This window comes from Carassius auratus, chromosome 9, assembly GCF_003368295.1.
Source record: "Carassius auratus strain Wakin chromosome 9, ASM336829v1, whole genome shotgun sequence".
Lineage (NCBI taxonomy): Eukaryota > Metazoa > Chordata > Actinopteri > Cypriniformes > Cyprinidae > Carassius > Carassius auratus.
In genome coordinates, this window is record NC_039251.1 from 21,708,204 (window position 1) to 21,731,174 (window position 22,971).

Consider the following 22,971-nt stretch of genomic DNA (forward strand, 5'->3'; position numbering starts at 1 on the left):
CACACAGCATGCTGATATGAGCATATGTGACATATGCACGAGGCGGTGTTAAATCGTTATTGGCCAATGAATTCAAGCGATGGTATACGGGGCTTCAGACATTTGTCACACAGAAGGTGTTCCCATAGTGACCACTGTTGCACCATTGAAGTGAACCTGAATGGGAACTGAGAGATGATGTCTATGCAGTGTGGACTAACTATGCACTCTTATTAAACCTTGACATGACTAAATGAGCAACCAAATCATTGGAGATCTACCACAGTACGTGGAAACTTGTGTGGCAGAACCAATAACAAACTGAGCCCTGTCATGTGGTTGGTTGTGTCATCTTACATCATTATCAAGAAACAGAGCAGTGTACATGTAACATAACCATGGCAAAGCACATTAGCAGGCTGAAAATTTCTTCCAGTAGCAGATTTGTGTGGCACTTTCATGACTCCTTGTATTGTGGATCTGGTTGAACAATATTTTATTGTTTTCCTTTTGTTACCTATGATTAGAAGAAGGACAATACATGCATTTGACAACCCAAAGCTGATGATGTTTCAGCATATAACAGCAATGTTCCTGTAAACATGACAATGCTGTTCTGTAATGACACAGGGTGACTTCATGAAAGCTATTGTTGTTTGGATTATGACTCTTCTTTACCAGTAATCGTGCACTGATTCTTGACAGTCGATTACCATTAAAATGCATAAGATGCCGGTTCCTTCTCTTTCAGTCTCTTCAAGTGTTTAATGATTTGTGAGGGTTGCTATTGAAGACATAATAGAATGGCAGGGAAGGTTTGTTTTTAAGATATTTCACCACAGTAACTGGGTTTATATTCTTGTTCTTTGTGAGCTACTCAACATAGAAGAAACCAAAAACAAATTATACTTCACTAAACAACACCATTTCCCAAAAATGCAATATACACTTGCCAGTATTTAAGGGAAATAGGAAGTGTTAGCACAACATGCGGGGAAATTTAATAATGCTATAGAGTTTTGTTTAAGGGAAGGATCAATGACTGCATTGACTACCCCATTGGACAATTAAGTTGAATCATGTAAAAGGTCATTTGGACCTATTTCTTTGCTTACCAGTGTCAATTACATATATGCAGCACCGAAGATGTCATTAAAATAACCAGTATAACCATCAGACATACATGCAAAATACAGTAATGAAGTCAAGTGTGGTTTCCCATGCCTAATACAATAACATAAATATGACATATTGTTTAAAGTGAAAATTAGGGTTGTATTCATACAATAAAACAATATTTGTTTCCTCTAATATAATTCCTGTGTTGTTTCTAGTTTAATAATAAAAAGTAAACAGTTTAGCACTGCGTTGAAAATATACGTTTATTTGAACATTTTACTCTTCATACACTTGGCGAAATATACTAACATGACAATAGATTTGAGCAACCATGCATACATTGCACAATGCATTAATAAATAATAACCTTAATTGTGACATAATTTTTAAACACATCAATCGTGCAGACAAACACGAGAATGTGTATCTTCATATGTATATGAGTGGCTAAAATGAAAACGAGTCGAAGCAAAACAATATTTTCGTACTGTTGTCCTTTATCATTTTGATAAACTTGACACTAAGTAAGGTAACGCTGACGTCAACAACCTATCTTCATGTAGGGAAAAAGTAGGGAAAACAGCCCGCTGAGTGACAGCTTCGAGGCCCAATGGCGTTGTATGTAGTCTCTGTTCTTTAAAGATCCAACCAATAGGCATCGAGTAAGGGAGGGGGTGAGGCAACTAGGCGTCGAGGCGAAGTTAGGTTGACGAATGGCAACCAACAGAGGAGTACGAGTTAAAAATTGGATTATTTGATCATCTGACTGGCTTTAACGTTACATTAACGGACGCAGAGCACGTTAAAGGGAACCCGCTGATGATCCTGCTGATTTCGGAGGCCGCCGTTTCGTTTCGATGTGCTTCGGAGAGACCCCCGCGTACCGCTCATAGGTCGCGCGACACATTAGCCGCGGCGTGCTGAAACCGAGTTCTAGAAATCACAAGTTGCACGCGCGAGAGGAAGACCCTTCTAGGTGATTGTTACCGCCCGCCGAGACATTTGGGCGCTCGGATATCCGAATATGACGTAGTTGGCGTTTTTTGACACATTGTTGACCCAAGTGCAGTTACATCTGATGAAAGAGGCCCTAAAGTACCTGGCGAAATAATAATTAATTCACATTTCTGGATGGCAGCCACTGCAGGTTTGACAGAGTGAGAGGATTCAAGACGTTTGTCAAGATTGATTTCTGTGTGATTGCGCCTATTTCGGTTTCTCAAGACAACCGAGCTATTGAGAAACTTACCGTCCGCGTCTCACATTTTTATTTTTGTCATAATTTATTTTAATTATTATCAATGGTCGGGATTAATTTATGGCGTTTTATAGTGGAAGTTGCTCCTCTCTCTTGAATTTAGTGTCTCGTGGAGTAGCTGTCTTTTACGTTTGATAGGATGTGATGAAAATGCCTGGTACACCTTAAGCACCAAAGAGGATGGACTTTATAATATTTCGGCTACTAGTCTAATTCTTCTTCAAAAGAGCAAACTGGATGTTTGAGTCTTGTTTAGAGAGAGACTGTCTTATTTATTCGTAATAACATTAATTACGCTTGCCACTTAAATATCCATATTTGCTGTGAATCTTCAACCCATGGTAAAACTTCTTAGAGACATCTCAGAGCATCTCTGATTGCAAAAACGTCTCAATGTCGGTGGATGAAGCGCAGTCAAAAAGTTCTGCTTTTTACACATATGAGAAACGATTTTAAGCTGCACTGAAAGTAGAGGCGTCTTGAGAAAGAAACCTGGTCAAAATGGCAAATGAATGCACCTACAGTGCTCAGTATGACACTGATGACACCTTTCGCAGCACTGAACGCGCGGGATATGTGAACGGCGGCCGCGCGTCCGTCGCGTCTTCTGCCTTCTTCGAGGTCATCGGCGGCTCTCTTTACCGCAGAAAGTTGGAGAAGGGTTTCGTCCAGTACCGGGAGGTGCTGGCTGAAGATAAGCGACTCCAGTCCATAGCCACCTTCCACGAGAAAGGACCATGCAAGTCGCACCACACCCTGGAGGACACATACAGACTGGTGGCAGAACACTATTGGTGGGAAGGTTCGTCATTTTCTCTTACAGTATTATTATTTTTATTACTCCTTTTTACAACCGATGCATTGTTTAAGTGTCTGTTTTGATTTAGTTTTATATATACATTTTTATATAGTTTTATATATAAACTTTGAATCAAATAATTATGAAATTGAATGAATGTTTTAATGAGTTATTAAACGGTGATACTATTTATAATTAAATAATTGTTTATTAAATATATATTTAAGCAAGCTTAATACAAGCATTTATGTATTTGAGATTTTATTTGCAACTATTGGAGATGCAACAAAGTTTATGCAAATGAGCAGTGTAACTACCAATGAGAGCCCAGACAGTGGTCTGCCACCTGACACAGTTAAAATCCCATGGTGGAGACCTTTAGCTGTTGACTGTGGGAACAGGGCTTTAAGCTTAGAAGTTCAGTTCACCCAGAAATGAAAATTAGCACATAAATTACTCCCCTTGAAGTCATCCTAGGTGTGTATGACTTTATTCTTTCATACGAAACTAGTCAGAGTTATTTAAAAAATTGTCTTTGATCTTTCAAGCTGTTGTTGCACTCCATCAGTCCCTGAGAAGTTGAATAAAAAGTACATCCATTTAAAAAAAATAATTAGTCTCATACGGCTCCAGGGGTTGAACAAAGGCCTCATGTAGTGAATCGATGCATTTTTGTAAGAAAAATATTCATATTCAAAACGTAATAATCACTTTAAACTAGCTTGCGTTCACTGTTGTAAAATGTAAGCAGTTCCGGGGGATTGACGTATGATTTCAGCTTTACACATGTGCTGGTAAGTCTCGTGAAAACCAACGTTTGTTAACAGGAGCAAAGGAAGCAAAGTTTCCTTACTTTAGCAAAAGAAAGTCAGTCTCCACTTGGCTTATATTGAAATCCTCCGACCTTCTTCTTTACAAATCCTCATTTTGTACTTCTAATTAGTAACCGTTGTTTTGTTTTCATCTCTCCAGTACGTTTGTGTCTGTCACTTCTGAGCAGTGCATGCACAAAGCTGACCTCATACGTTATTCCCTGGAACTGCTTTGTTTAAAATTGTGAACAAAATTATAGATTAAACTGACCTAATTTTTGAATATGGATATTTTTCTAACAAAAAAAACTTTTTTTTTAATGGGTGAGCTTTTTATTAAACTTCTCATTGACTGATGGAGTGCAACACCCGCTGCGCTCAGTGGCATCAAACAGCTTGAAAGATCAAAGACCATTTTTAAAATAATTCCAACTGATTTTGTCTGAAAGAAAAATGTAATGTACACCCAGGATGACTTCAGGGTGAGTAATTTAGGGCTTAATTATCATTTTTGCTGAACTAACCCTTTAAAGTTTTATATTTCTTAAATTGACAGTGAATGAACATGTAGGAGACTCTTCATAGCCAGTGCTTGCTTACTAAACTTGTGGTAAACTTGGAAGTTTTGTACTGCTGCTTGATAATATATAAATCAAAAAGGTGTGTAGTTTTTTTTTATTTTTTTATCACATATAGCTATAGCTGTCTTTACATTTGTAAAGTGACACAGAGATGGCATACAGTTTTACATGTGATTAGTTACAGGCACAAGAAACAATGTATCAGTGCACTCAAAAAGTCAGAGTTGCACACAAAAATTCACAAATGTTGCCTTCTCACACTCATCCCACAATACCTCTGAATTAAGTGTTTGAGGTGCATTTTGGAGATGACTTGTTTTAAGATGAGTATCATGCTGCATTGCTTCTTTATGGAGGATTTTACGTAGGCACAAATCTCCCTCGGGGCCACTTATCTAGAGACTTCTTATGATGTTTATAATACCTAAACTGCTTTTGGAATGCCAGATATACATTTAGTTATGCTTGACATTAGACAATGTCTTTTTTAATTTCAAGATTAGGTGATTGATCACTTAAGACACTTAACCTGGGATTATTCTGAACCTTTTATTTGTGTACTAAATGCTAAATTCTTACTTGGTGTATTACTGAGAGGACATCATTGATAGAATGATAAAATGCACTGGCCAAAATAATCCTCAGAATTGGTTCAGATCATTGTTTGAGCTCCACATTTATAGTCGCATGCTAACTAAACTTGTAGTTTTTTGACCGTAATGATTCATGCCCATGGAGTATTCAGCTCCATGTTCAGTGCATTTATTTTAGGGACTGTCCCTCTAGAATAATCTAAGTTTATGTGTCTTATGATCTGTCACCTGACTAGTCATAAAAATTCATGGATTATCCCTTCTGGGTTTTAAACCCACAAACTTTAATTTAGATCTTTAACCTCTAATCTACACCACTCCACAGTATTTTGTGAATAGTTTGCAGGATGCCATATCTGTTGCTTCACTCACACATTGGTAAATCAGGACTTGTTGTGATGGGAGTAATAGAAGTAATAATATGAGCTTTTGGTATGCTGTCATGTTTCCCTGAATTGCACCATAAGATATTTCTCAATACGGCTTATTGGGGTATTTTGTGTGTGCCACGGAAACTAAGAGTTCCCTCAGAGAACTTGTTACAAACTAGAAGAACTAGTAATTATTTTGAGGATAAAATGCTCAAGTCTAATTCAGAATAGTAGATCAAATTTGTAGATTAAAAATGCTGATGACTGATTAATTTTGTGAGGTCATTAGCAATGTTGATTTATTAAACAGAGTGAAAATTATGAATGCAAATGATATGCATATCAGATTTGTATAAAGAAACAAGATTTCAAAGTAATGCCGGTTTTCAGTCTTATATATATTTCCCTCTAGTTCAGTTGGAACAAAATGCTGCATAAACCATGATGCATTTTGAGTAATTTTAGCCTCAGACCCTCATTCATGTTTTTTAAGTAAACCCAAGTTTGCTATATAAAATTAAGTAAAAATGTTTAAGCTTACCCTCTTTTTCCATTGGCATAGGGTTAGGTAACAGCAGGTATATTAGGGATCCGGTGATAGACGGCGGTTTCAAATGCTCCTGTGCGGATCGGTGTAAGTGCTTGTTGAAGAGTGTAAAAGATGTGTATTAACAACATGTTTTTGAAGCGATGATCATTGTAACAAACCACAGACACCGTTGAGCACAAGAAAGCAATGTCCAATCAGATGTGTTTAAGAATCTGCTCAACAGTGCTTAAAATGCTAGGGGCAAATGATGGTACGGTCACATTTGTAAAATTTTAGTACTGATTCTGTATTTTTGACAACCCTACTTTGGCAATTTTCTCATTAGTTGTACTATGAGATGGTCATGACCGCTCTGACTCTGTTCAAAATTTTGCTGTTATTTTCATTGCTGAGCACAAAATTCACCTGCTGCGAAATGAGATTCTTGCGTTAGCTGTCAGCTGCATAGTTTCCAGTCTTAATCAGTGTAGTCTGTAATGTGAAAGTGAAAGAGAATGGGTGATGCCCACACAGAAGTTACACACAGAACTGATCTACTTGTGGAATTCTACTTGTGGAATTAGGAGTGGTCTGAGAGCACTTACTTTCTTTTTTGCATAGACACATAGACGGATCCATTTCTGTAATAATTTTGTTCAATTCTTTTTTTAGGAATGTATTTTCAAGTCAGAGACTATGTCTTTGGCTGTGAGGAATGTCAACGCAGTCAGTCTGAGAGATCAGTGGTAAGATTGGTTTTTCAAACGTATTTATCCACATCTCAGTCAGGATTGCTCGTTTGTTTTGAATTTCTCTTTCTCTGTCTCTGTCTGCAGTGTTCTGATGTGGGACTTATCACCAGGATTGTGGAATCACATAGTCATCAAGTTTTAAGTAAGCTCAATAGCCAACGGGAAGCAGGGCTCTTCTGTGATATCACACTGAAAACTGGTGGTGGCCAGTCTTTCGTCGCCCACAAAGCAGTCCTTGCAGCAGTGAGCGAGTACTTCCAGGAGTTATTTACTGAAATGGATTCAACTACTGATCCCCAGTCACATGTTGACCTCACAGGTATGGTGCAGCGTTTTCAAGATAATCCAGTTTCAAAATCAGTGTTAAATTGTTCAAAATCAATTTAAAGAGGGCATAATTTAAATTGTTGAGCATATTTTCAAATTTTCTATTTAGTTTACATGTAACAGGGTTTCCACGCTCATAGGAACCCTAAAATATTAAGGAAAATTAAAAACATATTTTTCAGGACTGGAATCATAAAAAAAATGCATTTTAAGACTGAACCTCCCACATTTGTGTTCCAGCAGATCCTCAACCTTTAGACAGTCGTTATCCTATGACAGCACATTTATATCTTGTATTTTATCCTTCAGGGCATTAATCACTTATCATTTATGGTTTCTCATATAGGCTTCAGTGAGCAGAGTTTGCTTGCTTTACTTGAGTTCTCATACACTTCCACCCTCAATCTGAATTTGGACAGCTTGACAGAGGTTTGTGCCATGGCCCGCCATTTACGCATGTGGCCTGCCCTGGAGGCTTGCTCTGCCATCAAAAGGGAGCGAGAGACTTTTCAGTTAAGTTCCAGAATGCATAATTCTCCAGTGGAACCAAATAGTTCAGGGTCTGGGCCTTTCAGACGAGACCAGTCCTCAAATTCAGAAGGGAAAGTGGGAGTCAAGAGGAGAAGAGTGGATGAGGAAGGAGAAGGCTCTGGGTCTTCCTGGAACATTCAAGCAAAGCACAGAGAGCACAATGTTGATAAGCTCACAGACGAATCTGAAACAGAAACCTCAAACCCTCAGTTGCGATGCCAAGTCCCCTCCAGTTTTCAGGTGGAGGAAAATTGCTTTCCATGCAGCCCAAATCGCAGAATGAAGCTCATGGACTTCAAATCCCCATCCTGCAAGAAAAAATCGTCCTCCCGTCCCGCGTCTTCAATCATCTCAACATCTCCTTGCACCTCTACTCGTTCTTCCTCTCCATCACGCCGTCTGCTTCGTTCTTCACCTGGCGCTGCACTTGCTTTGCGCAGACTCCTGCCCAAAATTGACCTTTCCACCAAGAGAAAGAGGAAGTCCTCTTCCTACCGGTCATACAAGCCCCAGTGTGAATTCTCAGTGACTCCGTTCCAATCTCAGGCAAATTTTTTGACCCGTGTTACCTCAGTAAAGGTAAAGGACGAGGATGTGGAGGAGGAAGTATCTAACACCGTCCCTCAGGATGAGGTGCAAAGCCCACGTGCTCAGGAGAAATACCGTCTTCTTAGCTTCCTTGGCTTGCAGAGGAAATCCCTGGCGCCTGGTCCAGAGGAACTTTCCGGCTGGGGGCAGAAAAAACGGCTTAGGAAGTTAAAAGTCAGTGATTATTCACTAACAGCCCGACGTAAACCTCGTGCACAGGATGTCCCATTGAGTTTCGGAACTAGTTTAGGAGTGCTTGCTGCCGTTAATCCCACTTTGTCCCTCTGTGACATGAGCAGAATGGACTTGATAAACAGACCAGTGAAAGTAGAAACTTGGAACCAAGAAAGGCCCAAAAGGAAAAGACATGATCCTGTAGGGCAAGCTGGGCAGCCAATTGCAAGAGCTACTCGAAGTAGGTCATTGTTGCAGAAAGAGTCCAGTTCAACGGATCGACCACTCAGAAGCAACAACAGAAATGAAGATAAAGCACCTTCCCACCCTGCACGAAGAGGTAGAGTACCAGCACACAATGCCTCTTCTCCTTCAAAAAGCACTATGCTCAGGATAAAACAGGAATCTTCAGAAAGTGCCATCCTGCAACCTATTCATCGTCGCAATACTGCCTACAACCCCCAGGGAACTTCACCTAAATCAACAGGACGTAGGGGTCGCCCACCAGCAGATCGCACAGTAAGGGTAGCTACAACAAAGTTGCAGCACACAAAGCGACACAAACCTGGGCGCCCTCAAATAGACAAACCTAAGAGCTTAAAACAAATAGAAAGCAAAACAAAATGCAACCATGCAACAAGAATGCCACATGCAAAGCACAGCAGAACTGAAAGAGGAACACAGGTGAAGGAAAACAGAAAAATTAAGGAACGCAGTAACAGAAAAGAGAGTCCTGAAGTTCCATATGCCATTGTGAACTGGGATACTTCCAACCATCAGCAACTTCACAGCCATCCCCTTTACAAATCTATAAAGGAAGAGCCAGCGGACCCTTTGCCCCTTACCCAGCCATTTCCAATCAGCGACTCCTCGGACCTGGGCAAGCGTCAGAGCAAACCACCCATCAAACTGTTGGATCAAGGCTTCCTTTTCGGCTTCTGTCAGTCACAAAGTGGTATTAAACGGGAGGAGGAGAACGTGAACATCTACCTAACTCATGGAAATAGTTCCCATTGCGATTCATCACCTGGCATGGTTAGAAGAGATCGGGTGAGGGCCAGGATAATGCCAGACCGGACCGGGCTAAATGGGCCTCACTGGTCTGGACTTGGCAGCAGGCACTCACCCTTTTCCCAAAGGACTGGTGTCCGAGTTAAGACCGAGAGAGATGAAACAGGAATGTCCCAAGGGTCACAGGTTAAACAAGTTTCTAGACTCCCCCAAGTCAGCAAGAGTAGCTGTAAAGTCAAGAAAGAACCTACAAAGACAAAGGTGATGAGGTTTTTTTCCTTCTTCTTTTTCTCATGCCAACAGATGCTGAGGTTTATTCTTATGACAAAAGCATGTTACATGACTGTTGTTTTGTAAATTTTTATAGAGTCTGGTTTAGGGAAGTAGTACTCGAATGTCGAAACAAGTAATAAACAGAAAGTGATACTTGTAAAAGATCAAGATATTTATCTCTCTTTTTTTTTTTGTCATGTGTAGAATGTAAATAAGCTGCCTCCTCTGAGCAGTCAGCGTTCCGTCCTACTGGAATCCACCGGACGGGCACGTCTGAAAAAAAAGAAGGGTCCTCACAGTCAGGCCACCAGTGGACCACACGCTTGCCTGGAGTGCAGAGCCTCCTATAGGGACTGTGATGCTCTTATTATGCATCGGATCAGGCACATTGAAGGAAAACACTGGCCCTGTCCGGTATGTAAATGTCTCCTGAGGTCCTGGAGGTGCTCCTTTCCCTTCCCTGCAGTGTGCCTGTATACTGCACAAAGTTTATTGTACTTACTGTAAAAAGTATGTGCATGTCCAGCATGTTGATATAGTAGAGTGATTTTCTTATTTAATTTTCTCTTTTGCAGTTGTGCAGCAAAACTTTCTTCAGACAGAGAAATGTGAGGAATCACATAAGGACACATAATCCCAAGATCTACAAATGCCGCCAGTGCATCGCTGGTCAGTGATGTTAGTCTGTAATCCAGAGATGTCTTAATGTTTTGTGTTTGAATTTGTTCCCATGATAATTTAAATGCTTTGTCTTAAATTTTAGGTAAAAAGCCACAGGATTAAATGAAGAGGAGCAAAGCTTTGTTTCTTTAAATATTAATGCTGTAAATACAAAGGATCTGTAATGTATGACAATGAGGTTCAATTTATTGATGTAAATAATGTTATGATGGTTTAAATTGTCTATTTCCTCAAATAATTCTTATTTAAGTAACTAAGCTGAAGTTGCTTTGCAATTGATACAGATATGTTGAACCATAACTTGAACCCATGGTGTATTTCTCAGGGGGTGGAGCCTGATGGTTTAAGGTGATATATGTATAATGAGAATTGTGTAGAATGCTTTAAATTTGTTACTACTAATGTTATTACTGCAGTTGTTATTGCTATTGTTATTATGATTATTTTTTATAAATGACATAATCTTGAGTGCACTTAATGTTCGCTTTGTTTTGAAACCTAAGAAAGATGCGATGGACTGGGATGTACTTGAATGATTGTTGGAGTGGAGCCAGTGGACTGCCCTTAATGTGTGGTTGTCTGGGAGTGTTTTAGAAAATAATTACAGAAATTAGTAATTTTAAAATGAAGGTTTGTTAGTGGGGTCAGGGTTATTCTAAAAATCACAAAATGGTTAACATGCATTGGTGAAATATAATTTTTTGTGTAAACATTTGACTACAGCTTTTCAAAATGAGACAGTTACTGTCTTTTTCAAATAAGGGAATCCCAAAATGTCTAATGTGATTTATTTTCCTCCTCCTTGTTTGATAATTCCTTGTCTGACTTTTTATGCATATCATTCTTTAACATAAAATGCAATGGACTTATATGAAGTTTAAATGTTGAGGTGTTTTGTCTGAAAACACAAGTTGAAAATGTAGAAAGGCCAAATAGCCATATAAATAAATTTTGCATTTTAAAATTTACACTTTGCTTCATGTCTATGTGTGTACAGTGGTATTTTGGGTTGTTGAACTACTGAATGATTAAAGTAAAACATAAACAAATGTAGAATAAAATTAAAACACTTCAGATAGTTCATTGTATATTAATTTAATATGCATCTCAGTAGTGAATGTGTAAGAAAAAATTCACCATTTCTGCTTGCATATTAAATTTAACCACTTCATTTGATGTTAAAACATCAATTACTGTTGAAATTATGAGGTTTCAGATAATTCTGTAGCCGTTTCAGATGACTCGATACTCTGAAATGAAGGCACCTAATCAGGATATTCCACACTTACTCCCTTAGTTGTGCACAAAATCACACACATTATCAAAAAGTTTACTCTGAATTGTATACTTGCTTAATATCATGACAATCTGTGAAAGAATTTGTTTACTGACATAAATGAGAAAATTTTTATCAACTGTGTACGAGTCATGAACCAGTTTCCTTGAACCATGGGAAAGGACTTGACAATTTAAACATAAGACTTCTGATATTGCTCTTTTGTTAATATGAACACTTGAATCCATGTTGTAGGAGAGACATAAGCTCTAAAGACCAGTTTGGTGCAAAACATTTGTGCGTTTTCTGGTGCAACGTTGAGTTGAGAGGTCAGAGTTTGGGATGGTCATCTACACCATCACAGAGGCCATAGTAACGTTCATCAGGTAGAGCGTAAACAGCCAGTGCCTCCTTAAACTCCTGCAGCGGGCAGTAGACGTCACTGCAGCCTGGGATTTTTTGGTCCTGTAGGTATAAACAATAACGGCTTCAAATATGGGCAGATGTCAGAAAAAGATTAAAGAAATTAAGAAGTAAATGAAGGACACTTGATGAGTTAGAAATTACTGCTAACGTTCAGCGAAGTCAGATTAGATGAGGCCATTTAGTTAACAGTATTTAGTTACATTACGGTTTTTCTTTTTTTTTTTTAAATCAGTGCTAATATTCAGCAAGGATGCATTCAATTAAATATCTTTACTGTCACTTTTGATCAATGTTACAAGAGATTTCATTCAGAATAAATGCTGTTCTTTTGAACTTTCTTTTTGGTCAAAAAATTTCAAAAAAGTAATTATAAATTAAAATATTAATATTTCAACACTGACAATAATAAGAAATATGTACCAAATCAGCCTATTAGAATGATTTCTGAAGGATCATGTGACACTGAAGACAAATGGCTCTTGAAAATTCAGATTTGTGTCACAGGATGGGACTACATTTTAAAATATATTAAAATAGAAAATTGTTAATTTAAATTGTAATAATAATATTCCACAATATTGCTGCTTTCACTGTATTTCTGATCAAATAAGTGCAGCCTTTGTAAGTAGAGAGAGTTCTTCCAAAAACATTTTAAAATCGTACTGACCCCAAACATCCAAGCTACATTTTACAACCTGATGTGTGTGTTACCTGGCCAATGTAGGACACTTTAACGTAAGGCTGGTTAGTTTGACGATGCTGGTAAAGCTCCAGTGTGATGTCAGCTGCATACGGTGGCCATTTCATATCAAAAACCCCCAAAGCCATGAGACACGGCATCAGTGTGGTGTCATGCACAGAGTACAGGAACAACTTTCTAGATCAATAAACACAAAAAACAGCAGCTCTAAGATCTTGTTTTCAACTAAACTTTTACGCACATGATCTCTGAGTCTGACCACTGTGGGGCAGCACCTCAAGTTCAGAAACTGATTTTTACTGTCTGGAAATCACAGGTGCACAGTGGTCTTTCAGATTTTGAAAAAGAAAGTAAGTTTTTGAATAATACAAACAAACAGTAGACATGTTGTTCAAAAAGTATGCACCTGTCAGGTTTAGAGTTTGTGCCTTGGATTTTGTCTTCCATGTTGGTTAGGAGTATGTGGAAAAGCGGCCCCACGCACATCTGCAAATTCAGCCTGAGTTCAAACAAAAGCACATGGACACATTTACAGAGGCCTTAAAACATAAGGGTCAACCATAACCTCTCAAGACTCTTTTTTTGTTGGATTCACTCACCTCTCACTGGGCTCATAGATGTGAAACATCATATCTACTGCTCTCTGCTCCACGATACTCCTCCAGTTCTCCAGAGCTGTAGGAAGCGGCAGCCCGTGGGCCTAGGATCAATAATATAATGGTACTGTATTTGACAAACAAAGCCTAATCAGATGTAACTGTAGAATGTATCAGGCACTTTACCTCTCTGGCCACCATGTCATCTCTAATGAGGATGAAGTCCAGATGTTGCTGAGGATCAACCCCTAAGGCTCTCTGGATGCTCTGTAGGTCTGCAGCAATGTCAGGCACAGTGGACGATTCTGCCCAACGATGACTACATTTGATGGACACGAGTGGCGTTAAATTACAAGCCATTAGTGGGCATTTACAGTACTGTTTAAAAGTATGGGATTTGTAAGATATCATGTCTGGTTAGAAAAAAAAAATGTATACAGCAAAAAGTGACAGAAAAGACAATTATAACACATCATGCAAAAGGTTTCTATTTTAAAGAAATAGATTACTTGTGTTAATCAAAAAACAATTATCACAGTTTCCACAAATATATGTTTTCAACATTGATAATATCAAATGTTTCTTGAGCATCAAATCAGAATAATTCCTGGATCATGTGACAATGAGCACTTGAGTAATGGCTGCTGAAAACTCTTGTCATCACACCAATACATTACATTTTAAAATATATGAAGATATTATTACTGTAAAATCTGTTTTATATCTTATACATATTACTGTTTTTACTAGATTTTAAGATCAAATAAATGCAGCCTTGCAGAGTTTTAGTATCAAAATAGGTTTTACCCAATGAGCCGCTTGAGCAGTTTGCATCCGTGATAGTTGGGATAGAGGATTTCCTTCTCTGCCTTATCGGTGAGGATGGACACAACACCTTAGAGTGAGAGAAAATCAAACACAGAAAGGCAAACACAGAGTGTGTAACGCTCATCTCATCCATTACTCAACCAAACCACACAAAGAAGCGTAGCTGAGCTGCCACCTTACCTGCTTGTTCCTGTTGAAACAGTCCTGCCACCAAACACTTAGCCGACTCAATGGTGCGGACAATGTTGGTGGAGCGAATGCTGTAAATCAACAGCAGATATTCCATCTTACTCTTTTAGCTTAATGATGCAATTCAGAGCCATAAACATATTCATGTATATTAGGATAATTTATTAGATTTTTCGGTAACTACATTAAGGTCCAATTAGTTATGTTAGTTAAAGGGATAATTCACCCAGAAATGAAAATTCTGACATCATTGAGTAAACTATGAAGAGGGTTTTGAAGAGATTGCTTAATATGATGAACTTAATTAGTGCCTCAAAGAATAGCCAAAGTCACATGAGGGTGAGTCAAAACCTTAAGATTCAGAATTCATGAACGTTCAGTAATAAAAATACAACTGTTCATTGCTAGTTCATGTTAGCTCAGGTCCATCAAATAATACTAACAGATATAACCTTTGACTTTAATAACATAATAGTAAATGTTAAAATTATCATTAACTAAGATTTAAAAATGCATTAGAAGTATTTTAGAAGTATGTTAATATAGTAAACTAATGTTAATAAAGGGCACCTTACTGTAAAAGCGTTTTTCTCCTTGAGACAAAGTTTAAATGGTGCAGAACAATATATTTAAAGAATCATCAACTGCACTCACTAAACTTCTTTAGGGTTGAAAGAAGGTGTGAGGAAGGGCTGTTCTTGTATGTATTTCTTTCGTAACTTCACTCCTAGATCGTACAGCTGTTGCATGCCCAATGTGGTCAGCTGACCTGGATAAGTTCCACCCTATGGAAGCAGAAGTCATTATTTTTCTTGATTTGACAGCCTGGCACAATTTCCATCTAAACACAGAGTTAAGTATGTTTACATCATGTCTGGTATGAAACTGCCATTTACAGTAGCATCGATCCACTCCATTCCAAACACGCACTCAAAACGCTACACAAACATGCCTGAAAATGATACTGTATGGCCAAGATTATGTGGCCATCCAAACAGCATCCCATAAACAGTATAAGTTTGTTGAGCATTTTCAATGAAAGTTTTCCATTATATGTCAGAATATGGGCTGTAGGGATTTGCTCCCATTCAGACACAACAGCACCACCGATGTGGGTAATAGGTTTTTAGTTGGAATTCCAAAGCTGTTCAAAGGGGTTCAGGTCTGAGCTTTGTTGCAGGTTAGTCAGGTTCTTTACCACCAGACTCAAACCTTTTGATTTTTTGACCTCACTTTGTGCACAGGGGCATTGTCATGCTTGAGTATTGTCAAACTGTTCCCACAAAGCACACATTTTCTAGAATGTAAATGTATGGAGTGGCATTTCAGGAATAGGCATTACTAGAACCCTCAGGCTATCCAAGAAGCAGATGAGTTTGTTTTTTCACCTGAACATTTTGAGAAATTTTGCAGTATATCACTTGCTCACCAAAGGATCCTCAGCACTGAATGGGTGCCGTCGTAATTCAAATAAAACATTACAATAATCCACATGCCCCCTGTCCATCAATTAACATATTGTGAAGCGAAAAGCTGCATGTTTGTAAGAAACAAATCCATCATTAAGAACTTTAAACTTCAGTTTGTCTGAATCAGGAGAGAAATATGCACAGTTCAAGTACTCTTCACAAGCAAAAGCAATCCAAAACAGTTATAAAACAAGTACGACAGTGGGTTTCAAATTTTTTAGCAGCTTTTTGGACTCTTGTCCTGACGGCACCCATCAACAGCAGAGGATCTATCAGTGAATTAAATTAGCTAAATTTCTTTAACCCTGCTCAGATGAAGAAACAAACTCATCTGCATCTGAGACTGATGGCCTGAGGATCAGCAAATTTACATTTTTGGTGTTTTTTTTTTATATTTCTGTGCTTTGAAATCACCGTTATCACTAGACCTGTTCATTAGACGTGTTAGATTGGTTATAATATAACTGGTTATATCATTAGTCTTTTTAGTAGACAACCCACAGACTGAGCCCTTTCTAATACTCTGTGTAAAACACACTCTACATTCTACAAGAATTTGGCACCAATGCATAAACACAAACTCACTGTCAATATTTTGGATCTGTAGCTGTCCTCCACCGGAGCTGGGGGTCTGGGCCCCCCCTGCAAGTCTGTAACCATATAGTCCATTTCTGTGTGAGCTGGCGCTTCAAGTAGCTCAGGGACCCATTGTGCCTAGGGGTGCAGAAACCATGTGTCATACTGGATATTATTGGCATCAATGTGGACTATTACAGACATATGACAGTGCCACTGTCTGGGAGTAAAAAAGCATGCTGTTAAGATTGACAAATTATTCTGAGATGTTTAAACAATTAAGAATACATGCCACATTTATGCATTCTATACATTTTTGTGTTTTTAACCTAATCTTTTTAACCTTACTGTTTTTAAGCCACACAAACAAAAAAAACACTGAATATGGTGTTACTTTGGGCATTGAATTGACACTAGTCAGCTCTCTTACCTCCAAAACATCTGGTATAGATTTCAGGGGCGTTCTCGCTCCATGTCTGAATAAAACTTGAATTAATTTAAGCTCGTATGGAGAGGTTTCAGTGTTTTTCTTTTGAGACCAGAACATCGACCCAAGGGCCACTGAACCCATCAAACCCACACGTGCCCACATGATGCACCTGAAAGAGACGTAAACACTTGACTTGAAATGTATTTGGGAAGTTGACATGTGTACTCCAGCTAACACTATTTAAAGACTATTTTACACTATTTTAGAACTTTGCAAATTAATTTACATTTTTTATAACCTCAATAACTATATATATTTGTCTTCTAAACACTTTTGTCACAACAGAGGAACAATTAAAAGTTAATGAAGGTGATTAAATCCAACAAACATAAAGGCGACCACTTTTCATAGCCTATATATCAAATATAGATTTTAAACTAAAACGTCAATGTTGTTTTAAAAATGTGTCAGATACACGCCTTAAATATCAACTATTAAGTAACTGTTTCCTGCTTTGCAGCTCGTATTATACTTACTAATATCATGGCATTTTAAATTAATACACTGAATACATGATTTCTATTCTATAGCCTATATTGTATTTCTAAACAGTTGTAGCCTGTATTTGTGTTTTGTGAAACATATATCAAAACGTGTCAGTACATTTCCATAAGGCACGACTCAAACATAGCAACTTCTGTCTCATTCAGTAATGCTGTCTGTCATATCCGCAAAATTCATCCACACGCTCTTGAAAACCGTCAAATATCATGCACTAGTTTTAATCTATTAAGTAAGGGGAAAAAAGAGAAGTGCTCTAAAGAAAGTTCTGTTTAAACATCACCAACCTGAAGGTTTCACACTCTTAAATCCACTGCTTTTGAATCGCACTCATTCCTTTCACTTCTGTCAGACGACTGGATGTTACGCCGGCTGACGGTGAGGTGCATTCTGGGATCTGTAGTTTCAGGAGTCTACCCTCTCTTTTCAAAGTGACCGGAAATGCCGTGTTACAAAACTTCATTTCCCGTGCACTTCCATGTTGTATATCACGTTTGCTGCCGTAATATTCCTATGCACAGCGCGAACTATTAAATACAAATGCATTGAATAATCTATCAAATGTCTAAATGATTTTGGGGGCAGTGTTTAACATGGTCCTAACATTAAGGACGCTAAATATTACACATACACACTTTGGGCTATATTATAAGGAACCAGTCGTTATAACAAACTGAATTAACTTACTGGACACTAAATTAGGCTGATTAGGTGCACAATGACGACTGCAGTCTTGTATTGTTCCTGACCCTGTTGTTATGTACAGTAACATGATGCCTTAAATTCCCCTTTATTAAAACAAAACACTTTCAGCGTAACTGTCTAAACGAGTCTAATTTTAGCGATGACCTTGAAATGATCTACGTCATAGTCGTTGCTGATACCTAATTATACAAATCAAAGGTCGACTATTATATCAGAATAAAACAAGCGAGAAAGAAGATATTTTAATAAAAAATAAAATAAACACAGTACAAATCCTTAGCCTATATTAATACACTTATTACCACAGGTTCTGAAAGTATTTCAATAACAAAACACAATAGGCTACATATTTAAAAACATTGCATTTTGATTATTCCTTTATAGCTCACAGATCAATAATAGTGATGGCAAACTTTGCATTTTGGATTCATTTTGAAAAGGATTCCTACATGCAGCATACTGAAAACTTACTTCCCTAATTCAGTTTGAACAAATAAAGCCTAATTTACAACTTTTGTAAAAAGCATGCTTCTAAATTAAAGAATAAACCAAAAGTTTTATTAGCTAAATATAGGCAACTATTTTTGTTAACTATTAATGTCACATTACAGGACAATTTTTGAGCTACAACCGGCCTGTTTGTGTATCAAAATGAGAAATAAAGACTTTATTTAATTTAGAGTTATCCACAGTCAAAGAGTACAACTCTGTGATATTTTATTTGTTTATTTTATTTATTGCACTTGTAAATCATCCTCTGTGCCTGCAAATTGTTTTCTGGACCTCAGTTATCCTGAGCCATGTCTACATTAATGGCAGAAAGCTCTGCTACAGTAAAGGATTGTGGATCTTCAGGATCCTCTGTAGCAGCAAGGAAAGGAAGGGCTGGGGCAATATATATATGACTGGCCTTGGGCACTGGAATGACATGAACCTTTGCATCCATGACAGTAATCCTGGAAATGAGCGGAGCCATGGCAAGAAACTCTGGGTCAGCAATGAGAGGAACCATTTGGGTGGAGAACCTGTAGCAATGACAGGAACCTGACAAGGGGCTCTAGAACTGACAGGAACTTTTGGGACTGTAGTGGATTCTGAAGCTACAGGAAGATCTGCAGAGATGGAAGGGCCATGACACTGTTATGCTGACAAGATCAAAGATGGGAAAATGGCCAGTATCAGGACGACGATCCCTGTATTCAATTTGCATGCTTTGTTTAAATGGTCTCCACCTCTACTTAAGGAATCCCTCCCCCTTGAAATGTATATAAACTGCCATGTATTAATGACTAGTTAGACTTTTGATGACTACAGCGCCACGCAGAGCGTTCTCAATAAAGAATTCTGCTGAAGATTACCCAAGAGTCTCCTGGTCTTCGTTTCTGAGTTTCCAACACATGTAAGAGTTAGAGTCTGACTGATAAGCATGGAGATGTTGTTATCTAAGGCACTCAAATGCAAGGCCTCAGATAACTCCTGAATGCACTGCCCCCTCTTTCTGTCATACTCTTGGTAGAAGATTTAGTTATATTGCCTTTTTAATTTTTTCTTCTGTCTCCCTCTGATGTTTTAAATTTAATCTACAAATACTATAAAACCAACTTATATGTAATGCATAATTCTGTAGTCAAGATTAGAAGGCCTGGAAAAATTTAGGGTGTCAAATAAAAGGTTTCAATTAAAAGTATTGACATATATCAGGTTGGCATATTATGAGATGTTGTTGTTGAAGATGAACCGGAAAGTTTACATATGATGAAAGTAAGTAGGCCTTATGCTCATTTGTTCATTTGATTATCCAATCATCTTTGAAAGCCTTTGTTCAGTGATTTATAAATGTGTGATTTTACTGAATAAATGGTCTGTTTTGCTTAGAGCTCATTTTGTAGCTCTCTGAGGTATATTTTGCTTATAAGAGAGATACCCTGGGAACATAATTTTCAGACAAATAAATTTGATTTGATAATTGTGTGACCTGACTTTCATTTTAATGGTGAATTTCCTCCACAATATATAAAACAATTTTTTACAAAGCTAAAGTGACAAAGGTGAAGAATTGTTAATGGAGCAGATAAAATGCCAATCATTTATCACTTTGACTCATACTTTCTTAAATGTGAGGTTTATAATTATTTATAACATTTTTCTTCAAAACTATATTTGAACATGTAGTACATGTTAGTAGATAACGTGTTATATTGTAAGTTACCCCACCAAAAATTATTTTAGTGTGAGTATGAGTCATTTTCTGAACATTTACAACAAAGTCAACTATGCTGTGATAATACTGATAACTGTTATCATTTTGGTCATTGGAAATTTTGTTTAATCTCCAAATTGTTGTGAAAGCCTAGAAGTTTTCTTCACCACATAAAGACATCCTGTTGTGCAGAAGACTTCTTGAACATATTCAGTGTTTTCCATTTATGAAATAGGGTATTTTCCCCATGTTGAGGTGCTTATGTGTTGTAATGTTAATTAAAAATGCTGGGTTATTTTTTCTACCAAGCCTGTTGGTTCTTATGTTGTGGGGTTTTTCCGGTGTTAGGTAGTTTCTGTGTTACCCAGCCATTGGGCCAGTGGCAGGGTCAATCTCACTGACAGTTACAGTAAGAGCACAGGCTTTCTGCATCCTCTTCAGAAGAGAGCAGTTTTCAGCATCTTCTAATTTGTGCACTTCTTCAGTGAAATTTGTGTTTGTGTACAATTTATTTAATCTATAATATCTTTATTTTGCTGTAAATTATTTTATTTTCTACAATGCAACATACAGTGACAAGATGTCAGTCTTCTAATGTGCAATGGTCATTTTGCATGATGGAAAAGCATTTTGCCTTATATAACATAAACTGATACTGTATTTATTTTATTTTTATTTTAAAATGTGTTCTCTAATGTCGTTAATGTTTGTTTATGGACAGGTTATGGAGTCAGTCACTGTATCTTTCAGCTACAAGTGAAATGCAAGGCGGCGATCTGATGTTTGCAGTTGCAACGCTGAACAGCAGCCTATCACCAGCTCAGATTTTGGAAACACACTGGCGCGAGAAATAAGCACTATTTCAATGAAAAGAGATAAGAGAGAATCATTGAATACACTTTAATTAAAATGTTTACTTTTGATTTAAACTGTGGCTCTAGTAACTTTGTGTGTGATTTATAGTTTTCCACCCATTGTAAGCCAGCAATAAAGTATTTTTTAAACATTAGTTGAGTTGAATAAACATCAAAGTAACCCAGCATGTCTTCTGTCCAATATTTAACCATCACTGGGTTGCCAAAAATCTCTGTCCTAAATGATATATAAGTATATACAGATGCTGGTCATATAATTAGAATATGATCAAAAAGTTTATTCTAATTCCGTTCAAAAAGCGAAACTTTTATATTATATTCATTCATTACACACAGACTAATATATTTCAAATGTTTATTTCTTTTAATTTTGATGATTATAACTAAAAACTAAGCAAAATCCCAAATTCAGTATCTCAGAAAATTAGAATATTGTGAAAAGGTTCAATATTGATGACAACTGGTGCTACACTCTAATCAGCTAATTATAACAAAACACCGGCAAAGCCTTTAAATGGTCTCTCAGTCTAGTTCTGTAGGTTACACAATCACGGGGAAGACTGCTGACTTGACAGTTGTCCAAAAGACGACCACTGACACCTTGCACAAGGAGGGTAAGACCCAAAAGGTCATTGCAAAAGAGGCTGGCTGTTCACAGAGCTCTGTGTCCAAGCACATTAATAGAGAGGTGAAGGGAAGGAAAGATGTGGTAGAAAAAAAGTGTACAAGCAATAGGGATAGCCGCACCCTGGAGAGGATTATGAAACAAAACCCATTAAAAAAATGTGGGGGAGATTCACAAAGAGTGGACTGCAGCTGGAGTCAGTGCTTCAAGAACCACTACACACAGACTTATGCAAGACATGGGTTTCAGCTGTCATCTGCTGGTGTTGGTGCACTGTGTTTTCTGAGGTCCAAGGTCAACACAGCTGTATACCAGGAAGTTTTAGAGCACTTCATGCTTCCTGCTGCTGACCAACTTTATGGAGATGCAGATTTCATTTTCCAACAGGACTAGGCACCTGCACACAGTGCCAAAGCTACCAGTACCTGGTTTAAGGACCATGGTATCCCTGTTCTTAATTGGCCAGCAAACTCTTACCTAGAAATTCTATGGGGTATTGTGAAGAGGAAGATGCGATATGCCAGACCCAAGAATGCAGAAGAGCTGAAGGCCACTATCAGAGCAACCTGGGCACTCATAACACCTGAGCAGTGCCACAGACTGATCAACTCCATGCCACTGTCATGGTCCTGCCATCATGTCCTGACTTTTCTCTAGTCTAGAGGCAGGACCATGACAGACCCGTGTTTTGTGTACAAGCACATGGCCTTGTCTTTGGGCCATGTGCTTGTGTTGTCTCGTTCCCTTGCCCCACCCCCCTTGTTATCCTAGTCTTGTCGTGATTGTCCTATCTGTGCCACCTGTCGTGTCTTGATTAGTTCCCCTATTTAGATCCCCTAGTGTGCTCTGTCTTTTGTCGGTTCATTGTTCCACTCTGTGAATGTGCTACTTATGTGTTCCTACCTGTCAGCCTCCTGAAATATCGTGTCCTTGTAACCCCTCAAAGAAGTCGTTGTACTACCGTGAGTGTTTGTTAGTAGTTAGTGTTCAGAGTCTTTGTCTACCTTGTTTATTGTGTTTTAGAGAGTTATTCAGCGTCTACCCTAATCCTTGTTTTCCCCCTCGTGGGTTTTGTTTTCCCCTTTTTGTGTTAATAAACCCTGTGTTTGTTACATCCTGTCTGCATCTGAGTTCATC

The 22,971-nt window shown here is 38.0% G+C and overlaps 2 protein-coding genes across 2 annotated transcripts; one reads left to right on the forward strand and one right to left on the reverse strand.

Annotated features, from left to right (window-relative positions):
• The first annotated feature begins 1,562 nt into the window (after window positions 1–1,562).
• LOC113108724 (uncharacterized) lies at window positions 1,563–11,346 on the forward strand. Its single transcript, XM_026272007.1, has 7 exons — window positions 1,563–3,158; window positions 6,714–6,787; window positions 6,878–7,112; window positions 7,467–9,685; window positions 9,902–10,111; window positions 10,273–10,366; window positions 10,461–11,346. The coding sequence occupies exons 1-7, from the start codon at window positions 2,858–2,860 to the stop codon at window positions 10,478–10,480; spliced, it is 3,153 nt and encodes a 1,050-aa protein (XP_026127792.1). The 5' UTR covers window positions 1,563–2,857; the 3' UTR covers window positions 10,481–11,346.
• Window positions 11,347–11,461: 115 nt separating this feature from the next.
• acp6 (acid phosphatase 6, lysophosphatidic) lies at window positions 11,462–17,816 on the reverse strand. The gene is made up of 11 exons (XM_026272008.1): window positions 17,717–17,816; window positions 16,869–17,037; window positions 16,448–16,576; window positions 15,048–15,178; window positions 14,385–14,464; window positions 14,184–14,271; window positions 13,563–13,695; window positions 13,380–13,480; window positions 13,187–13,279; window positions 12,792–12,957; window positions 11,462–12,119 (listed from the first exon to the last, which is right to left on the reverse strand). The coding sequence occupies exons 2-11, from the start codon at window positions 17,028–17,030 to the stop codon at window positions 11,985–11,987; spliced, it is 1,218 nt and encodes a 405-aa protein (XP_026127793.1). The 5' UTR covers window positions 17,031–17,037; window positions 17,717–17,816; the 3' UTR covers window positions 11,462–11,984.
• Window positions 17,817–22,971: the final 5,155 nt, after the last annotated feature.